General features: G+C 39.4%; 1 protein-coding gene across 4 annotated transcripts; it reads left to right on the forward strand.

Moving 5' to 3' along the window:
• The first annotated feature begins 911 nt into the window (after positions 1 to 911).
• On the forward strand, positions 912 to 17312 carry stat3 (signal transducer and activator of transcription 3 (acute-phase response factor)). Of its 4 annotated transcripts, none has more exons than XM_034144053.1 (24): positions 912 to 1108; positions 4027 to 4176; positions 4765 to 5008; positions 5109 to 5201; positions 5330 to 5411; positions 5576 to 5676; positions 6135 to 6286; positions 6877 to 7035; positions 7316 to 7408; positions 7539 to 7598; positions 7705 to 7734; positions 7826 to 7919; positions 7997 to 8044; positions 8162 to 8245; positions 9150 to 9248; positions 9387 to 9522; positions 13018 to 13070; positions 13163 to 13257; positions 13367 to 13506; positions 13586 to 13807; positions 14304 to 14346; positions 14862 to 14921; positions 15969 to 16066; positions 16154 to 17312. In XM_034144053.1, exons 2-24 carry the CDS (start codon positions 4049 to 4051, stop codon positions 16216 to 16218), a joined length of 2379 nt encoding a protein of 792 aa, XP_033999944.1. In that variant the 5' UTR covers positions 912 to 1108; positions 4027 to 4048; the 3' UTR covers positions 16219 to 17312. The 4 variants fall into 4 exon arrangements, with proteins under 4 accessions (XP_033999944.1, XP_033999945.1, XP_033999946.1 ...); XM_034144054.1 differs by having other exon boundaries at positions 16178 to 17312; XM_034144055.1 differs by lacking the exon at positions 14862 to 14921.
• Positions 17313 to 20023: the final 2711 nt, after the last annotated feature.

Raw genomic sequence — 20023 nt, forward strand, 5'->3', positions numbered from 1 at the left:
AAAAATACATTAATAAAAAGTACATGAACCTTGTAAGTGCATTACAAGGGAAGTGTACATGAATAAAAAGTTACAGTGCAGTTTAAGATATGAATAGTTCACACAGAAGTTCCATTTTACTGATGCCTTTCTTTAAGGTTTCTCCGAACATGAGCTGTGTACGCTTGTATGGCACATACATAGGAGCATATATGGAGCAGCATACACAGAGTAAATCAGCCAGGACAAAGTCCCCAGACACTGATTGGGGTTACTAGCCCCAAATGTTCATTAACCAAAAACGAAACACAACCGCTCAGTTTCAATTAAAAGCAGCGGCAAAAAGAAAAATACAGACATATTGTTATTTTAAAACTAAACAATGTCACACACTACTGTCATGCTGTTTCTAATTTATACTCAAATAAAGAAGCTTGCCATTTGTTTTGAGTTTTGAGGTCCCATTTTGCCACTTCAATTTTAATAAAAGCTTACTAAATAATATATACTTCCTGTTATCTTTTCCCCCCAAATGTTATTAACTTTAATATACAGTATATGTGTGTTTTGATCTAGTAGTATTCAATTATGATTACAAAAGGTCAATAGTGAATGAAGAGCTCGACTGTTATTAACTCTAGATGACGTCGACACTGCCAGTAACTCAGATGACTTCCAGCCTAGCTGTTCTGTCGAATTGCTTGCCCTCCCTCCGCAGCAAATAAGCAAACTGGCTTCCTCTGCCTTCCATCCGTAGGGAGGGTTTGCAGGCGGGAACAGCGCAGTTGCGACAGCAGTAAACACGACGTTCTCAACATAGGCACGCCTCTCCTACTTGTAAGCTGCATTCTTATTGGCTAGTATAGAATAACGGACTCGTATTGGCTGTTAGAGCTGTCATTCTTGAAATACTGCATGGGTTTGGTGAAAAGGGCTGTATCGTCGAAGAATTTCCCATGTTGGCAAGAAAACCTACACGGTTAACGACCTTTTTCTGTGTGTCCTCTGGCTTTTTTGCGTCCAATTTTATACAAAGCTCACCACTGACTTTTATTGTCAGTGTTTTTCAGTAGAAAGGGTAACCGTTTGATATACGGAGAAACTTTCCGAAGGAGTAACAACAAGCTAGGTAAGCGACTATAAAGGCGACTTCTGCTTTTGGCATGCAATGGTACATGTTTCTTAAGGATTTTCTTCATTGTTATGTTACTGCATACCACACTAATGCATTGCTAGCCCTGTTAGCCATAGCGCTACTGCTCTACTAGTTGTAACATTGTGACGGTTATAAGTTATTCATGATGAGGAAGCCATTCCGTGTCCACCATGTTACACAAGTTATTAAAGTGTTACTGCGTCTTATCTGCAGCTACTCCCCGTTCTGATCGCCCCATGGGCCTGATTATATTTCAACTTAGACTAGAAGTGTTGTAATGTGATTGTATTCGTCTTGTAAAATGTTCTCGTTTTTTATGTGATTTGAATCGCCTTTAAAAAAAAAGAGACTATTATACACACGGCAGTTGTTGGTAAACAGGACTGAAATTAGCTCAAACTGGATGCATATTTAGACAAAGTCAAATTCAGGTCATTGTTGTGTTTGCCTTTAATTGACACGCCCATCGCCAAACCATCTGCAGGACAACATGAATGACACTTAGTTTGCACTATGATTCAACGGTTTCATGAACAAAAAGGAGATTTTAGGGACGATCAGCCCTTCTCAGAATCTTAGTTGTGTACTTACTATATGTCACTCTTAGACATTTCTATACATCATTTTCGTTTCAGTCATTACAGATGTGAGTCACAATGTATCAAGTGTGCTATTACACTATTGACTGTATTCAATGTTTTTTAGAGACTACGGGTGACTTCGTGAAATGCACTATGACTTTACTTTATGACGTTCATAACAGTTCTATTGTCTTCACCTGTTTTAATAGAAGCCAATCAATGGAAACCTGGCATGCTTCCTGATTTCTTAGTTTGCTCAAGGAAGCACTTACTGGAATATCAGTGACATGAGTAAAGGAATTATATTGTCCTTTTGTACCCTGTGACTAGATTACCATTTTTCGACAATTGGACAAACAGCTGGCACATTTCTAGCATTTTCTTTTCCATGACTTATTAATTATCATACAGTAGTGTGCCACCTTTGGGACTGTACACACTGGGTCACTGATCATCCTGCAGAGAGTGCCCATAGACAATGTGCCATAGCAATCATCCACTTTATGTAGGTGTTGCAATCGTGGGAAATGTAATGCAATAAATGTAAAGGCATGATGAGGGAAACAGATGATACAGTAAAGTCACATCGTGCTCTTATGTACCTTAATGATCCTGAGATACTATTTGTAATTTTAACCCAAGTTCACCAACAGTGAGAGCAGGAAATACTAGCCTAATTCAGAACATGAGAAAAAAAGAAACCTATTCTCCCATGAGTTAGCTCTTGATCGATGTGATACTCTCAGGGTTCTATTCCCAGACATCCACACCATGCAGATGCACCTTTTTCACATATCAGGGAAAGAGGAACTTGTGTCACGTTTGTTAGATAATTTTGGTTATGTCCCTTGATGCAACAAAAAAAAAACCTCGCCATATGATGTCAGTGAGAGCCATTTCTGGAACTGACGTGATTCAGGTGAAACTAAACATATACTTTTAGGTTTAGGTTTAAGGTTACCCTAAACGGAAAAATGCACAAGAAAGCCGTACACTGCGATGCCACTAAAACGTATTAAAGCCCCTTACAATATATAATACAATTTTTTTTATAAAGACCATACTGAGCCTTACACATCACTAATATTAGTTAGTTACCCTAGTGCTTATTATGCGAACATTTGCCAGAAGGTCTGCTCTTGTGTAAACAAATATAATGACAATAATATGCTTATAATGTTCTGGTTTTGTTGACCCTATGGGAGATGAGTATTTTAGTGTATAGTATTCATTTAGCTAGTTAGTGCTTGTATTACATTGGATTTTTTATATTAAGAGGAGTTTATAATTCGCTTTCCCATTATGTATGTACATTTGGATGGGAAAAGCATTACGTGTGCAGACTAATTCATGTAGGGCTTCATAAAGTACATGTATGCACTGATGTGGGAACATAGGCACATGTTGATTGCATTTCAGGCACTTGTTTTAACTTTTTGTATGTTCCGCACTCTCTTTTTATCAGCAGAAGCAATACTTAAGCTCCTGGAAACAGAAAGCAAAATGTAGTTTCTTGTAGAGAACTGTTCTGAGTCATCAGTTATCAAGGTTCATCAGAGTTTAGTTAAAAATCTGATCTTTTATCTAAATTCTGCAAACTATTGGGCAATGTCACTCTACAAATCACTAATGATTAGGCAGAATTTAGATGGTAATGCAACAGTATTGAAAGTTGCAAGCCTCTTGAATGTAAGAGGCTTAAATAAAGGGTTCCGTTAGTTGTTAAATATGAATTCTAGAGGACTTGGTGTAGGGTCTGTTAGTTTACAGTCTGCAGCCCTCAGGGGAACAGTGTAGCTGTTTTATGTTAAGATGAGAATGCAACAGAACCTAAAATGTGGATCTGATGGATAATGGTTGTCTCTGCAGGCTGTGAGGATTAATGAGAGTTTACTGTTCTTTTCGCACTGTGCTTCTCTTAAAGAATATATAAAGGAACGTAATTAGATCCAATCTTATATATCAAAAAGGGTGTTTCTCTGGTTTCTTATATCTTTCAAAAGCATAGACAAAGGAAGTGTGGTCGTGTTTGAGGCAGATAGGGCAGAACCCCGGTCCAAGATCATATATTTCTATGTGCTAAGAGAGTCTATCTATATTTCTCGGTGGAGGCGTAGTGTTTCTCTGAACAGGAAGTGGCTGTTGAGAATACAAACCCTCCCAGGAGCCTCTTTTCATTTTCAGTAAAAACTTGACATTTAGCTATTTCTCTTTTGTCAGTGACACTTCTTTTTACAATAAATGTCAGTATTGGTCTCCTCCAAAATGGTCTCTGCTATATTAATGTTGTTACCCCCATTCTGTTTGTAGGCTTGAGGAGGTGTAAGTCAGGATGGCCCAGTGGAACCAGTTACAGCAGCTGGAGACCAGGTATCTGGAGCAGCTCTACCACCTGTACAGCGACAGCTTCCCCATGGAGCTGCGGCAGTTCCTCGCCCCCTGGATTGAGAGTCAGGACTGGTGAGGAATCATTTCATTCCTGGGCTCTGTTTAAGGGGGTCTATTATCATCTGGCCGGGGACAACAGCTAGAAATGATCAATGTTGGCTAAAGCTGCTTTTTTGTGACAGTTGATTAATGGGGACTGTCCACGACACTACAAACAAACTAAACTGTTATGAAAGCACATATTGTTTCCGCTGTCTGCTGGAATATAGCATTTCATTTATTTTGAACCTCCAGACTGGCAGAGGGCCACTAACTATAATAGCTACCTTTTTGGAAAGCTATTATGTTCATTCATTGTTACCTTCTTCTCTATCATGCCTTATTATTCCCTCATGACACCATTACAGATCTCCCATGCATATAAGGTATCACAGTGCACCTTAACACTTGAAATAGTAATATAACCTGCAAAAAGTGTTTCCTGTCCAATGGGTATTTAGATTATACAGAGAAGGTATTATCCTAAAAGTGTCCCCCCAGTAATCTTCCTTATACAGGAAGTTTGAATGAAGCAGGTGTGAACTCTTCACCTTTTACAAGCTCTTAAAAGGAACTAGATAATAATCATATCCTGATGATCCTCTCCTCTCTTTTTCCAAGGGCTTACGCTGCCAATAAGGAGTCACACGCCACCCTGGTGTTCCACAACCTCTTGGGAGAAATAGACCAGCAGTATAGCCGTTTCCTGCAGGAAAACAATGTCCTCTACCAGCATAACCTGCGCAGGATTAAACAGCATCTGCAGAGCAAGTACCTGGAGAAGCCCATGGACATCGCTCGCATCGTGGCCCGCTGTCTATGGGAGGAGCAGAGGCTGCTGCAGACGGCCACCACTGCTGTGCAGGTAGAGAAAAGCTACACTGACCCAGCTCTAACGTTATATGACATCAATAAGCTTAAGGTCATGAATCTTAGGTGGTACAGCGGTATATGTTATTTTGCAGGAGGGCCAGGCCGCACATCCCTCTGGGACAGTAGTGACAGAGAAGCAGCAGATTCTGGAGCACAACCTCCAGGACATCAGGAAGCGCGTGCAGGTCAGTTTCCATCACACACTCCCTGATAAAGGATGCAAATAAAATAAAAAGATTCCTGAACATTATCTAACTTGACAAAATGAGTCTGTCTTGTCTTAAATATATGTCCTCCGTTTGTTTTCCTTCAGGATATGGAACAGAAGATGAAAATGCTTGAGAACTTGCAAGATGACTTTGACTTCAATTACAAGACGTTGAAAAGTCAAGGAGGTAAATTCTTAAAAATATCTATTTAGCTTTAGCAGTAATATGAATTTGTTTGGAAAGGTTTATCTCAGTCTCAGGTGAACATTTATTAAAACGCAACTTGTGTTTTTCATATGTATATATTAAGCATTTGTTTTCTGACTCTGTCATGTCCGCTGTCTGTCCAGAGTTGTCCCAGGACCTGAATGGGAATAGCCAAGCAGCTGCCACCCGACAGAAGATGGCTCAGCTCGAGCAGATGCTGAGTGCGCTGGACCAGCTGAGGAGGGTGGGTGTCTAGCTTTAATATGTTAAATATGAAGTCAAAATACATTGTAACAGATTGAGCTGTGAGTGAAAACCAAGAAGACAAGGATAATAAGTCCCCCACCAGTTTGATTTCATGGGACATTTTATGGATTATTGGCAGCAGAGGAGGAGTTTGTGAGACCAAGAATATTTAAGTGTTACATTCTCTTTGCAAATGTAGATAATTGTTCAATGGAAAAGCATGCTGCTTAGCTGGCGTCTGTCTCACGCTCGTCAGCGAGGCGTTCAGGGAACCTATGTATAATCTATCAACAGTAAAATAACCTGGGTTACATGCTACTATTCTGTTACTACTGTTCTTTAGAATTTGAGAAGTAATAACATGCAAAGAGGTAAAGCTAGCAGTCGAATTGACCATGTTGACCACTTAAGTCATTATTTCCATGTCTGATGTGAATGTGTCTTGTTTCCTTGTAGCAAATAGTGACAGAGATGGGAGGCTTGTTGACCGCCATGGATTATGTACAGAAGAACCTGACTGATGAAGAGCTAGCAGACTGGAAGAGGAGGCAGCAGATTGCCTGTATTGGAGGACCACCTAACATCTGCCTGGACCGCCTCGAAACATGGTAACCATGGCTGCATTGTTGGTCACATTAATGATCAATGAACAATTTGATATTTATTAGTGAATATTAAAAAGGCACAAATGAAAAACTTTATTCGAACAACTTACACGGGTATTTATTGCATAACACTGGTAAATGATGTATTGGTATCATAAATTAAATTAAAGTGATCCCCAAATGCATTATGGGTACTCAAAATAAATCAATAAAAAACGTCCAACCACATTCTTGCCCTGGCATCTTAAAATGCAACTGAATTGGAGGCACCGTTTATAAAAAACAAAACCATTTTCTGCATAAGTAAAATGTTTCAAAATGATTATTCTGGCATCTCCAAGCCTTGGGGCTACATTTCAACATATAATACAGAACTATAAATGTTGACACAGTTTCTAAGAAGTATTTGTGGTTGTCTCTTATACCATTAAATAGATTATTTTGGCAGACAGACAGTCTCTGCTTTCCTTTCGGTGATCTCCTGTCTTTTAATGCAGACATCTACCAAAAAGCTTTTTTCTGTAATGTGCCAAATGCCACAAGTATTGTCAAGTCAGCCTGACCACTGGATCATTTCATAATTCTATCACCAGGATCACGTCCTTGGCTGAGTCCCAGCTCCAGATCCGTCAGCAGATCAAGAAGCTGGAGGAGCTTCAGCAGAAGGTGTCGTACAAAGGAGACCCCATCATCCAGCACCGGCCCGCCCTGGAGGAGAAGATCGTGGACTTGTTCAGAAACCTGATGAAGAGGTACAGCATGTGACACATATCTACTGTACACACCAAGTGTTCACATCATTAACAGTTGACCCTCAAAAATGATCGATGTCTAATTTCCTGTGACTAATGATACAGAGCTTTCAGTCGCATCTCTTGCTCTTCATTGATCAAATGTAATGTAATCTGAGCCGTCTCCATTCTGCGGAGGAAGACGTGAGATGCACTTAAAAACGGCAACTCATTAGTGAAGTGGCCTTTGACCTGAGAGTCTGGAAACGTTCTCTGAAACATGATCCGCTCTGTCTTTCAGTGCGTTCGTGGTCGAGAGACAGCCTTGTATGCCCATGCATCCAGACAGACCACTGGTCATAAAAACGGGAGTGCAGTTCACAAATAAAGTGAGGTAAGTATCAAATGCTACATAAATATGTCTGCTTTTTTTAAACAAATATTTGACATGTCCCGTTTGACAGAGAGTGTATCTTTTTACATATTGGAATGCGTTTTAAACACTTTTTATCTTATTTTTTCAGGTTACTGGTAAAGTTTCCTGAACTCAATTACCAGCTGAAAATTAAAGTTTGCATTGACAAGTAAGTTTGTTTGTTTTTGTATCTGGAGTTTTTAGCACTAAGACACACAATTGATTTAAGACCTTAGCTGAAAGTGCTTTACTGATTTGAACTGTTGATTTTTCAGGGAATCTGGCGATGTGGCTGCAATCCGAGGGTACGTCTTTTTAAGATTTACTTGCCAATGCCTGAGCACTTACTGTATAATATTTTAGAATAGATCCTCACTTAATGCTTTTTTTCCCCAGGTCACGAAAGTTTAACATCCTCGGTACCAACACAAAAGTCATGAACATGGAAGAGTCCAACAATGGCAGCCTGTCAGCAGAGTTTAAACACTTGGTGAGTTATAGATGCAAATCTCTTACTGCTTGGCTGCTTCATGATCTGCTGTAGCACTCACTTCCTGTTTGTTTCAGACCCTGAGAGAGCAGAGATGTGGTAATGGTGGCCGGACCAATAGCGACGTGAGTACTATTCCTGATCATTATTGTAATTTAATGCTCAAAATGTGTGTATTTTTTCATGAATTTCTGTCATAAAGGCTTTTTTGAGTAGTGGTTTGAGTAATCTGTTTTCTTCAGGCCTCTCTGATCGTCACTGAGGAGCTCCATCTTATCACTTTTGAGACGGAAGTCTACCATCAAGGCCTGAAGATCGATCTGGAGGTCAGTATCACATAGTATCTCTGTGTTTCCTTAATGTCAGAGTAGGCTTCATGTAACACCAGAAATCATCAAAAACTCTAAAGAATAATATAAAGACATATCAGTGCTGTTCTTTGACACCCCCGTACAAAGTTAGTCACCAAACACATGAGTCATTAACAAAGTCATCCACCTCCGGAGTCTGTCACTACCTTTGCTTTCTTATGAGCCGTTACTCCTCCATTAACCCAGTTAACGACCCCCATGATGGCAGTATTTCTGCTGAAGCCAATTATGATCTACTTTAATATGCTGGCGTCATCTACTCTACATGTCCTAACCAGGTTCACTTCGTTTTGTATTTCCTCCAACCTCTAACACACCACAGAGCTCCATCTGTACGTAGGTGTCAAAACACAAAGAGCTGTGTGAGTTTCAGAGCAACGTGTGCAGCCTCTGTGAGAAACTGTTGTCCTTATGCCAGAGCAGATGGTTTTGAAGACAAGTTATGAGACATATGAGCTTACATTATCAGTCAAAAGATGCTGTGATGCTTACTTTTTTTTGTCTCGTTTTTTTCTGCTAGCTTGTTACTCAATTTTTTCTAATTTAATAAGACCAAGATGAAAGAAACCTAATACTGGCTTTCAGCCACAACAGATTTGTTTGTACACAAAAATATCCTTTTTCTGCAGCCTTCATGTTATCGTTTTGAAATATTATCATTGCTTATATTTGCAAAATATGTTATCTTTCTAAGAAGAGGAGAATCTTTCTTAGTGTTAGAGCTGTTGTTAATGAGAGGTTCACAAGTCCTTTTTACAAGACAATGTACTGAAGAAGGCCGGTATATTTTCACATCATTGTGCATGACTTTTCATATAACAATGCATAACATATACTAATATTTCCTCTGTTTGTGCAGACTCATTCCCTGCCTGTTGTAGTCATTTCCAACATCTGCCAGATGCCCAACGCCTGGGCCTCCATCCTGTGGTACAACATGCTCACCAACCACCCGAAGGTGAGACAGCACCCCCTGCTGGAAAGGGGCTGAACTCATTAGAGGGAGATTGCTGACACATCACAGTTGAATATCTGTTTGTAGAGGGGGAATTACATTTATATTTTACACCATGTTTGCCTGGCTGTCTCTGTGCAGAACGTGAACTTCTACACCAAGCCTCCGGTGGGGACGTGGGATCAGGTGGCCGAGGTGCTCAGCTGGCAGTTCTCCTCCACCACCAAGAGGGGCCTGACCATCGAGCAGCTCACCACGCTGGCTGAGAAATTACTAGGTGAGCGGCCATGCCTAAAAGTCTACAAAAACAATAGGAACATAATTAGAATCAGAATCAGAAACAGGTTTATTACCATGAAGGTTAACACATACGAAGAATTTGACTTGGTGTTGTGGTGCATACATAAAAATTAAAATTAAATTAAAAACACAGATAGAAAACTATTTGAAGAAAACTATAGTATAGTATAGTCTCAAAAGCACACATTCCTCACATTAGTTCAGTATTTTCACTATTTCTCGCCTCTTTAATGTCCTAGTTTTTAACAAATTCTAACAAAATGTCCTAGATGTTTTAAAAGTTTTCTTTCTAGCTTCTTATTTCAGATTTTCTAAGTAGCCTCGATACAAAGTTATTCAACCAGTGTCCAAGAGAGGGAGGACAAGCAGAGCAATAGAGCACCTAGCTGCCATGCTTGTAGTACACATAGGTCACGCATTGTATTCCTCTATTAGACAGCAAACAACCATCTGGATAGTGCTTGATATGCATAGCTTAGGAGGGACTTGTCATATATCATATCACCAAACTACATCTGAACTACTAGTCTAGCAGGAAGGGCCCTCAGATTTTGAGATACCTCTACCCGAGGTAGAACCAAACACAACAATGATTGTTCTTATCTTTAGGGTCTCCCATTAATTAAATTGATTGTTGTCAAATTTTATTATGGGGGAAAACTTTTTTTTTTGGTTGTTCTTTAGAACTACCCCAATCCCTGAAAAAGAGCCAAGTTAGACCAGGCCGAATATGGGAAAGGTGACAAAAAAGCCCATAACTTGAGAATGATCACTCTTTTCCTCTTCAGAGTTGCTGAGGTATGAACCAGGTGGCTGTCCTACATCACCAAAGAGTCAGACAATTATTTACCTGAAAGAACACTGAATTATAGTAAAAAATATACCATTACTGAATTGTCTAGGGTGCTATTGAACACTAACCAGTAGTTGTTTGGACATATCTGGTACAGTTCTATTGCAAATGAGATTTCTTTAAACATAGGCCTACCTCTTCTCTAATACAGTCAAATTCCAAATGGGGGAGAAGTGGCATAATAGCCTATAAATTAAGAATGCTCACTCTGATGGTCATTATATTTGGAGAGGGAAATACCAGGTGGCTGAACTACATCACCAAATAGTCAGAATAAGACTAACCCAATACCATAAAGTGTATTAGTTCTAAATTGCAAGCCTCTAAAACATATGTGTAAATAGTACAGGTTTTATTGAAACTGGAACCTTAATTCAAAGTACAGTATACAAATCATCAAATAATTCTGTGAGAGGTCACGTATATAGATACTAGAATAGAATGTTAAATGTCAGGTTCCTCAGAAACGTTAGGGGACACATTTGGACATTCTGCACAGAAGCTGCAGAACTCCGTACGGGTAAGGCCAACTGAGAGGCACTTTCCACTCTCTCCACACTTTGCATCTTTGCAATACAAGTGAGTAATGTCTCTCACTTCTCTAGGTGCTGGAGGTTTTGTAAATAGCACTGGTTGAATGGCCCCATCTCTGACAATCCACCCCTTGCCAATAGGACTCCATAACAAGGGTTTGGGTTCGGGTTGTGACACCATATCGCTGTCTGAAACATTGCTCTTTGTACACTAGAGATGAACCAAACATGTATTTGCTTGCATAATATATGAGCATTACTTCCACATCTGTGTCATCAGACCTCACAATGATGCGGGAATATGACTCTGCAAGATGTATGGCATGGAGCACCATCCTTGTGTCTGCCTCCTCCTGATCACAGTGATGTCAAACGGCTGACTCCTGCTGTGCAGATGCTCTTCACCTCCTCCCCTTCGTCAAAACCACCTGCCAAGATGATGGAGTCACCTGAGTGTAGTCTCTGTGGGGCAGCAGTGACAATGTAGTTGCTCACAAACATGCACAGTGCAGTCTTGTTTCCACTAATCCTCAAGTACTTCCTGTAGTTTGGGACATTTGTTTTGCTTTAGGTTATAACACTTGTGTTATTCTTCAGAGCTGGGTCCTCATTACAGGTCTGCACTTTTTTTAAATGCACCTGCATTGACACACCCGTTCACAAAATCATACTGAGTGTTTGGCACATATTATATATATATATAGAAAACAAGAAAGGAAATGTGTGGTCATGGTATTTGACAGGTATGACGGCCCACAGTCAATCAAAGACCTGGAGAGGCAAAGGAGAGGTGCAAGTGATGGAAGGCCTACATATGTTATCACTGGCAAAACAAATGTCCCAAACTACAGGAAGTAGTTGAGGAGTAGTGGAAACAAGACTGCACTGTGCATGTTTGTGAGCAACTACATTGTCACCGCTGCCCCACAGAGACTACACTCAGGATTTGACGAAGGGGAGGAGGTGAAGAGCATCTGCACAGCAGGAGTAAGCCGTTTGACATCACTGTACAGTGATCAGGAGGAGGCAGACACAAGGATGGTGCAAAGTGTGGAGAGAGTGGAAAGTGCCTCTCTGTTGGCCTTACCTGTACGGAGTTCTGCACCTGCTGTGCAGAATGTCAAAATGTGTCCCCTAACGTTTCTGAGGAACCTGACATTTAACATTCTATTCTAGTATCTATATACGTGACCTCTCACAGAATTATTTGATGATTTATATACTGTACTTTGAATTAAGGTTCCAGTTTCAATAAAACCTGTACTATTTATACCTATGTTTTAGAGGCTTGCAATTTAGAACTAATACACTTTATTGTATTGGGTTACTCTTATTCTGACTATTTGGTGATGTAGTTCAGCCACCTGGTATTTCCCTCTCCAAATATGATGACCATATATTATGCCACTTCTCCCCCATTCAGAATTTGACTGTATCAGAGAAGAGGTAGGCCTACGGCCTATGTCTAAAGAAATCTCATTTGCAATATAACTGTACCAGATATGTCCAAACAACTACTGGTTAGTGTTCAATAGCACCCTAGACAATTCAGTAATGGTGTCTTTTTTAGGGATTACTGTTTTTCTGATAAATGAGAGAAAAGTGATGGAGTTCTATGTTCCTATCACCAAAAGGAACAACTTCCGTCTAAACTAAAGCTAAGTTTACAGGACTATAATTCAGTATTTATGTAGGTAAATAATTGTCTGACTATTTGTTGATGTAGGACAGCCACCTGGTTCATACCTCAGCAGATCTGAAGAGGAAAAGAGTGATCATTCTCAAGTTATGGGCTTTTTTGTCACCTTTCCCATATTCGGCCTGGTCTAACAACCCAAAAAACATTTTTTCCCCCAAAATAAAATTTGACAATAATCAATTTAATTAATGGGAGACCCTAAAGATAAGAAAAATCATTGTTGGGTTTTGTTCTACCTCAGGTAGGGGTATCTCGAAAACTAAAGCCTTTTTTGAGGACTTGCTGCTAGACTATACATCGTTGTCATCATTTATCCAATGATATTGTGTTAATCTCAGTCTCGTTACTGTCTCATATGTTAATGTGGATGTTCTTCTGTCCATTCAGGGCCGTGTGTAAACTACTCCGGCTGCCAGATCACTTGGGCCAAGTTCTGCAAGGTACTGACCTAAAAAAACACTTACGGTTCAACTTGCCATCTTGCTATTGTGTTACTTCAATTGTGAGTTATTTTTCTCCTTCCTCTTCCCAGGAAAACATGGCTGGCAAAGGCTTCTCCTTCTGGGTGTGGCTGGACAACATCATCGACCTGGTGAAGAAGTACATCCTGGCACTGTGGAACGAAGGGTGAGAGGTCGCCCTTTGTTTACGAGTCCAAGTGTTTTGAAGTGCTGTGGTCAACAGTTTCAGAATAGACTTGCTATTTTTAAACCAATATCCTGTTGATTTTCTGCAGGTATATCATGGGCTTTATCAGTAAGGAGAGGGAGAGGGCCCTTCTTAACCCAAAACCCCCCGGCACTTTCCTGCTGCGCTTCAGTGAGAGCAGCAAGGAGGGCGGCATCACATTCACATGGGTGGAGAAAGACATCAGCGGTGAGTTGTTGTTGTTTTTATACCGGCTGATCACTTTAGTTTCTGTTCAGGTACTGAGCTTCCTTGTATGTTTTCCTAGGAAAGACCCAGATGCAGTCGGTGGAGCCCTACACCAAGCAGCAGCTCAACAACATGTCTTTTGCCGACATCATCATGGGATACAAGATCATGGATGCCACCAACATCCTGGTTTCGCCTCTTGTTTACCTCTACCCTGATATCCCCAAAGACGAGGCTTTTGGGAAATACTGCAGGCCAGAAGCCGCGCCGGAGCCTGAGATGGGAGGAGACTCCACGAGTAGTGAGTGTTCCTTACGCTTCCTTTAAAGGTAGGGTAGGTAAGTTTGAGAAACCGGCTCGAGATACACTTTTTGTTATATTCCATGGAATGCTCTTAACATCCCGATAGCAATGAATATCTTAAGTGCTTTGACAAAAAATCCATCAAAAATGTCATCTGTGGAAGCCGTAATACTGTAAAAAGCACGACCAATCATTTTAACCGGCCCGGCTAAAATAACTGGATGGCCTACCTGCCTGTCAGCCTTCCATCTGTGCACAAACTTATCTCGTGCCCTCATTGGTCATGTGCACGTTCGTGTGTGTTGGAAGAGGGGCTCTATAAGGAAGTGGCAGATTTTCTCCGGTTGTGTATTTTCAAATTCTAGCGATCTCGAGCCGGTTTCTCAAACTTACCTACCCCACCTTTAAGACAGGCAACAAATATTGTTTAGTGTGCATGTTTTTTCTCGCTTTGTTTCTTGTGATAGTGCTAATACTCTTTTTCTCTTTGACAGCTATTCAGCCATACTTGAAGACGAAGTTCATCTGTGTTACCCCGTGAGTATCTTCTTTTTTTCAAGTGGTCAATATTTACAGGAAGGGCTCATGCCATCTTGTGACCTTCACTTATTTTAGTCCTTATTAGTAGCTGTTTACTCATATAAAGAAAAGAGATTCCCTCTGAATGTTCCTGGTATGACCTGAAATTCCCTTTTTGAGATTTCCTTTTTCAATATGTAGCAAATTCTGCCAAATGTTCAAGAAAAGAGAACAAAGCAGTTTTTTACTCTCACTGCAAGTCATCGCTGTCTTTAGAGGAGCCGGCGCACTGTTCTCAGATCAAGTATTGTGAACCCAGATCAATGTAGATTATGTTCAGACAGATTGCAGTTAACATAACAGGTTGTGTCTTCACTGATCATTCCAGATAGGGGTTCATTTCCATGCTCCATATACTATCTGTTCGACTGTATTTGCATTCAAATAAATAAAGGGTAGACAGAGGGCAGCTGGTTGAGGGTGTGCTGGTGGGTTTGAGGTTCGCTCAGTGAGATCCTGACCTGTCTCCGTAGGTGTCCCTCCGTGTTCATGGACTTGCCGGACAGTGAGCTGCTTGGGAACGGATTCCCAGGGTAGGCGCTCGGGGAGGGGGGGGAGGTGGCATGTAGGGAGGGCTTTGTGTGTGCATCTTGTCACTTAAGTTGCAGCACCTACCTGTTTGTCTTTTCCTACTCGCCGTCACTTTACCTGGTCCTAATATAAGAGCATCTCCCTGCTATTAATCCGTTTTTCATTCATTTAGATAGTTGTGTCAGTTTTTTGTATAAAGAGTTTTCTTACCAGATTTCAGATAAAAGTAGTATTATCACTGGGAAATAATTCCTAATCCATTCACGATTCCATTCCAAGACCAAATACAGTATCGAAATATAACTAAAAGGGCATTTGGGGAACACAGACGTTCACCAAGGCAAAAACGATTTGGTTATTTCCTCCATGATTCAGATCCGCTCCAGCTTTAATTGGCTTCTTCACCCTTTCACCAAGTTACATGAACATGTTACCAATATTTTATCGGTAATCCTGTTGACCACACAGACAGAACCTCCTCTGCAAAGTACTGGAAATTGTACTTTTAAAAGTCTGAGTAACAACCTGTTCAATCCACCAGCAAACTAACAAACATCCTCCATTTACTTTAGTTGCCGGTCATTAACATCAATCATTAACATAAAAAAAAAAAGTTTAAGCACTGCCTGAAACAGAAGCGGGGAATATTATTGAATATGCTCAACATCAGCCCAGTCTTTAGTGGTTGAAGATATATATTTTGATGTTTATATTTAAACATTAATGAAGATTTAGCCACAGATCCATCACATTTTGAATCTACCCTACTCTCTTTCGGGCATGACTTTCCTCACTGACACGAATGCTGAATTGTCTTTCTATGGAGTGACCGTTTCACTCAGTAAACCACTGATACAGTATGTGTATGAACCACCGTAGCGATCAGTGTGATGAAGAAAAGCATTGATTTACACAAGTTAGTTGGTAGCGAAAGACAACATCAAGAAAATATGTTGTTACTTTAGTTTTATATATGAACATTTTTGACGAGCAGAAAACAAGTGGCATTTCAGCGTCAACAACTCTTTTTTCTTGTTTTTTTCCCACAGCACAAACTCTGGAAACACCAGCGACCTGTTCCCCATGTCGCCCCGCACCCTGGACTCCCTGATGCACAATGAAGTTGAGGCAAATCCTTCACATTTGGGTGAGTCATTTAAACTATCAAACTACACATTTGTGTTAGCTAGGAAACTCAATGACCTAGAACGTGTTTATTAACCAACATTATTAGCCTCTGTGTGGTTTTCCTCCGCAGACTCAATCACTTTGGACATGGATGTAGCATCACCTATGTGAGGAGACTCGCCAAGTTTCTTAATTTTCTTCATTGGGATTTGGTATTATGTTGTGAAAGAGGTGTTATGATTTTCCCACCGCCTGTACAGTTTGTTTCTTGTTTCTGTGTAAAAGAAAAATGTCTACTTTTCACAGAGAAGGGATCTAAATGGTTTTGAAAGATGTTTTAAATCTTTTAAAAGAGGATTTCCACTCATTTAAAGTTTGACTGTCCATCTTTAGCTCAGTGTGTGATTTTAAGCGTCTTCCCGCTCCTGTTCTGTTCTTCCCCATCTGCATAGATGTCCCGATTACTCTTTTCAGTATCTGGAATTATATTTTTGAGAACATTGTATTTTTGCCTTTTTGAAACGGCTATGAACTCTTGTGTTCTTTTCTTTGAATAAGAATGTGTAAGTAGAATAATTGTTGCATACAGTAAGCTTTGCTGTTTTGGAATTGTATTGTTCTGATGCATTTAATGGTCCTTTTTAAATATGTACTATTGCATTTTTAGTGGCCGCCAAATGTTTTGTCCCATGTGTTTCACAATACCTTTGTTTCATATCAAACGGTTTGTTTCTTGATAGTTTTTACTCAGAATGAAATGTTTCCAATATTTCTTAGAGCCATTTGAAGTGTTAAAAAAACTGCAGAGAGATGATATAACAATTGATGGATATTTTCCTGTAAAGTTATTTCCCCTTATAGTGAGAAATTACATGATATAACCTGTAAAAGTTGTTTTGAAAGCAGTTTTTTGTCACTCCCACCCCATATCAAACTGTAATTTGTGATCATGTGAGTTGCACTTGCTTTAAAATTAGCAGTTTTATTGTTTGTGTTGTGCCTGAATTCACCTGATCAGATATGTAATGTAAATCATTGTATGAACAATTTATTTTAAGACAAACGATGAGAAAGAGATATTTCCCTCTAACACAGCAAGGAGTGTTGACTTTTAACCTTTCATACAGCTAGTAAACTCTGAGGTAAATGCAAGCCACATCTGTCTGTCATGCGATGAAATGTCAAGAGGATTTCTGTAAAATACGATGTAACTACTCATCAATTGACATAAGGTAATAAAAACAAGTTAGCACTAAAGTAGTCAAGTCATTGGTTGGTGTCATTATTCACTTGCAAGTTAATGATAAAAACATGATGGGAGTTTTAGCACTTGAAATGGAAATATGTTGAATAGGAAATACATTTGTCTGCCAACATTCACAAGAACAAATCAATAACTTATTAAAATACAGTTCAACAAAATAGTCTTCCATGTGTGACCTGCAAAAGACATTATGTGCAAAAGAGCAAACAACCGCACTGTCACACCACCAAGTCTTTCATCATACAAACCAGACTCAACTCAAACAGGTTTTATGGCTGTGAACTTCATTCCTGAGATAAAACACTGGCTGATAACATTTACTGGAAATATCCTCAAATGCAGCAATATAGATAGGAAGCCAGACGATTAACAACGAGAGAGTCCAACATTTAAGAGAAATAATAAAGCAATGTGTGAAATATGCAAGCAATAAACATGTTATCTTTATGAGGCCTCTGTTGGTCTGAATGCTGTGGGAGCAGAGCTGAAGTGTAATGCAGCACAGATTGTTCTGGAAACAAAATGAATTTTAGTTCATTGACTTCATATGGTGATCTGGGAGTTTGACTTGTTATTGTTTGATAAATATTCCTTTAGGGAAGACTACTTCCATGGTCCAAGAAGAGACAACATCTAAATTAGGGAGGTTTAATTTGGATGGAAAATCAGTCCCATGTTTCTTTTTTATTGGTATTTTCAATTGAATTAAAATAAAAAAGTAAATAACACATGAATTAACGTGTGTCAAGTGAAATGACAAGAGTGCGAAACCTATGGTTAGTTCGGCCAAAATATGTATACTTAAAATTTGTACTTAAAATGTGTGACAAACCTTGTTGTCAGGGGTCATTTAGTGTTGTTGGAAAGCAGGAGGTCATTTTAGCCAATTCATTTTGTATAATGCAGTGATTTGGATATTACACGTCATTCATGCATAAAATGTGACGTCATCCCACTTCCTTTTTCAATTCAAAGAACTAACAGTGAGCCATGAGATTTCCCTGACTGGAAACCCCCATATTGTATCTGTTCACTTCAGCTCCACTACATCTCCAGCTGTACCGTGATGTGATCAGCTGCAGTGGTTTCCCATGAGTCCTTTGGAGAGCATGTGACAGCTGAGATAAAGCATGCAGCTAAACAAACGGACAGTATAGGCAGCAGTCTGTGCATTCCTGGACCTCTGGCCTGATCTACAGCTCTCTCTTGAGCCCTGGTTGCCTCTGGTAGTCTGTGAGAGGCAGGGAACACAGACTGGTTTGAGGAGAGGAAGAGGGGTGTGGAGAGGAACAGCTATTACCGGCAGCAGCTGCTGACTCAGCTGTCTGAGGAAGCAACTGTCACCCTTCAGTTGGCTCGCAGCCAGTCAATCTGCAGGATCAATGAGGCTTCAACAGGGTGATGTGTGTGTGTGTGTGTGTGTGTGTGTGTGTGTGTGTGTGTGTGTGTGTGTGAGAGAGACTGATGAGGACTTTTTGACATAGATGCGGGAAATGAAGTTATTTATAGTGTTTCTGCAGCATGGTAGGGGACTTTTTTAATTATTTACGGTCATCAACAACCCGAGATTCCTCAGATTTTGCTTTGATTTCTCGGGACACAGTAGGCTATCTGTAACACATTTCATGTCTACAAGGGAAAACACTTGGGTACATCTTACTAGGGACTCATTTTTACTAAGCTTTAAGACAGCGTAGTTGTTGCTTTGTAGGCTTTTATTTTTACAAAGCTGGTAAACACATTACATCATATATTATAATACTTCTCCAATTGTTTTATCCTTAAAAAAACAGTAAAGTATTTTCAATTGTTTTACTAAAATCAAGGATAAAAGTACTTTTTCTTACAAGCACAATTTGGATTTTGGTCAAAAGTCAAGAGTAACATTATAACAGAAGAAGTGAACATTCCTTTCATACCTTTCTTCAACATTCAACATGGCTCCACATGGTTGCTGTTCCTTTCTCTCTTTTGGGGTTTTTATCCCAAATAGCAATATATACCTCTCTTTTTAGCTGCACACATTCACGTTTAGTTTTGTACCAGAAGGTGTCGCTATTCACCAGATTGAGTGAAACACATGTAGTACAGTACTGTAGATGCAATGAGTTTAATAGACATTATTGAACGACTGTACTGTAGGCTACTGTACAATAGATTCTACTTTATTTTCATAAAAAAAAAAACTTTTGGCACAGAGAAGCTAGTCAGAAACCTGCAGAAAATACTGGTACTCATTTAATTTAGTAGTAAATAATCAATGATGCATATTCTTCTTCTATTATTATTATTATTATTATTATTATTGTTATTATTGTTATTATTATTGTTATCATTGTTATTATTATTATTGTTATTATTATTATTATTATTATTATTATTATTATTATTATTATTATTATTATTATTATTATTATTATTATTATTATTATTATTATTATCATTATTATGTGATTTTGCTTGATGAAAGTATCAGTTAAAGTTATTTGTTAGTTTCCAAAAGAAAAGACCCTAACGATTATTCGTTCAGAATACACTGAAAACAAAACATATGTATATTCAAATAGCGAATACAAAATGTGACTGTTATTGTAATTAACACCTCCTTCAGTCTGATTCCAGCTAGAGAAAAATCATCCATCATCAGCAGGACAGAAATCCACAGAAAGTGTTTCTCACTCACACATTGAAGAAGCACCGGAAGTGGGCGGT

Source organism: Trematomus bernacchii, unplaced genomic scaffold (assembly GCF_902827165.1).
Source record: "Trematomus bernacchii unplaced genomic scaffold, fTreBer1.1, whole genome shotgun sequence".
Lineage (NCBI taxonomy): Eukaryota > Metazoa > Chordata > Actinopteri > Perciformes > Nototheniidae > Trematomus > Trematomus bernacchii.